This window comes from Aplysia californica, unplaced genomic scaffold, assembly GCF_000002075.1.
Source record: "Aplysia californica isolate F4 #8 unplaced genomic scaffold, AplCal3.0 scaffold00205, whole genome shotgun sequence".
NCBI classification, from domain to species: Eukaryota; Metazoa; Mollusca; class Gastropoda; order Aplysiida; family Aplysiidae; genus Aplysia; species Aplysia californica.
Genome location: NW_004797475.1, coordinates 847,739 through 849,289, shown reverse-complemented (window position 1 = coordinate 849,289; position 1,551 = coordinate 847,739). Strand labels below are relative to the sequence as shown.

Here is a 1,551-nt window from a genome sequence, read left to right as displayed (position 1 = left end):
ACACACACACACGCACACACACATATGCAGGCGCACGCTCATGCGCACAATATGCCATAATTTTTCTAATGAATCCTGCTAAAAAAACATTTTGGTGCCATCTCTATAGATCTAGTTGACGATAAAGTTTGATATTATGATTTTCTTTCTGTTATTAGTATGTTTGCCACTGCTGTTATTCTTGAATTTTTTTTCTTATATAGCACTTTTAGAGGGGAGAGTGATAGGATGCAAAGAGCAAGTTTTGACATTTTATTACGAAAACACTTTTTTGCCAGCACTTTGACAAGGTTGGTCAATACACTGGAGGTTCTTTTCTCTGCAGACTTTACTGTACCACGCGTGAATAGCCATCTCTGTTGGATTATTATGTTTATTTGTCCTATCATAACACGGACGTGCATGAAACGAAAGCCAAGGGAAGTAACCAGCACAAAGACTATTCATAAAACTATTTCAGTTTTATTTCCCCTGACTTATGGCTTTTTCTCCGGTTTTCTAAAATTCCCTTGTTTTATAATTATCTTGCGTGTTACTCGAACGATAAAAGGACAGAATATCCCCCTTCCTAAAAATGCGACGCTTCCTTTTGAAGCCTTTAAAATATTCATCTTGAAAAATCTTTATGTCTAATATTATGGAAGTATCGTTCAATTTTCGAACAACAGTAAGTTAGGTAAAAAGGTTAAATCAACATCCTCAAAATGTGAAATATACGCTACATTTACATTTGTCCAGCTTGACTGGTCGGGGGGATGGTTAACTCAAGACAGTGCACAAAAAGAAAACGTTGTTAAGTAAACTATGCAGTATACAATGAGTTCTCGGTCATTTGTAAGGGGAAAACATCGTTAATACGTGACAAGGGGCTCCTCCTGCCTGTTCCCTTTCTCCATCATTTTCTGTCATTCGAAGTCTATTCCCCCCCTTTTTTTTGGGGGGGGTTACTTTTTAGGGTTTTTTTGGGTTTATTTTTGTTTTTGTTTTTGTCCCAATATTCCTTCTTATGAAGCTGCGTGAATCGTTCAATGTATTTCATACTAGTCTTAATTGTGAAGAAACAATTTTTTTGAAATAATTATGTATTTCTTCTCTATGGTTTCTGGTACTTCCAGAATACAAAACCTACCTTCCTTGCAAGGCTGGTCGTATCATCGTAACCAACCCACTGGTTGCCCTTGACAACATAAGGCACGCCCATTTCGTCCACCCTGGTGACCACACTCGCTTGGTCTTTCAGGTATTCACATATCTGAAAAGGATTATTTTATAGAAATACATGTATATACAGACGTTCGGAAATCACCTTTGAGATGAAAACAAAACTGGAAAAGTAATCATTGCACAATCTCTGTCTTTGTCTTTGTCTTTGTTTAGGTCTTTGTCTGTCTCTCTGCCTGTGTGTCTGTCTGTCTGTCTCTAACTCACTCTCAAACGTGTGTGCGTGCATGCATGCGTGCGTGCGTGCGTGCGTGCGTGCGTGCATGCGTGCGTGTTTGTGTGTGTGTGTGTGTGAGAAAGAGAGAGAGGATAGGTAGATAGATAGATAGA

At 38.6% G+C, this 1,551-nt stretch overlaps 1 protein-coding gene across 1 annotated transcript in view; it reads right to left on the bottom strand.

Annotated features, from left to right (window-relative positions):
• Nucleotides 1-1,129: 1,129 nt before the first annotated feature.
• Nucleotides 1,130-1,551, bottom strand: part of LOC101859411 (chitotriosidase-1) — a gene marked incomplete at both ends in the record, with an annotated part of 14,705 nt that continues 14,283 nt past the window's right edge. The window contains 1 exon segment of the mRNA XM_013083012.1: nt 1,130-1,252. Within this exon segment, the coding sequence (XP_012938466.1) occupies nt 1,130-1,252 (123 nt within the window).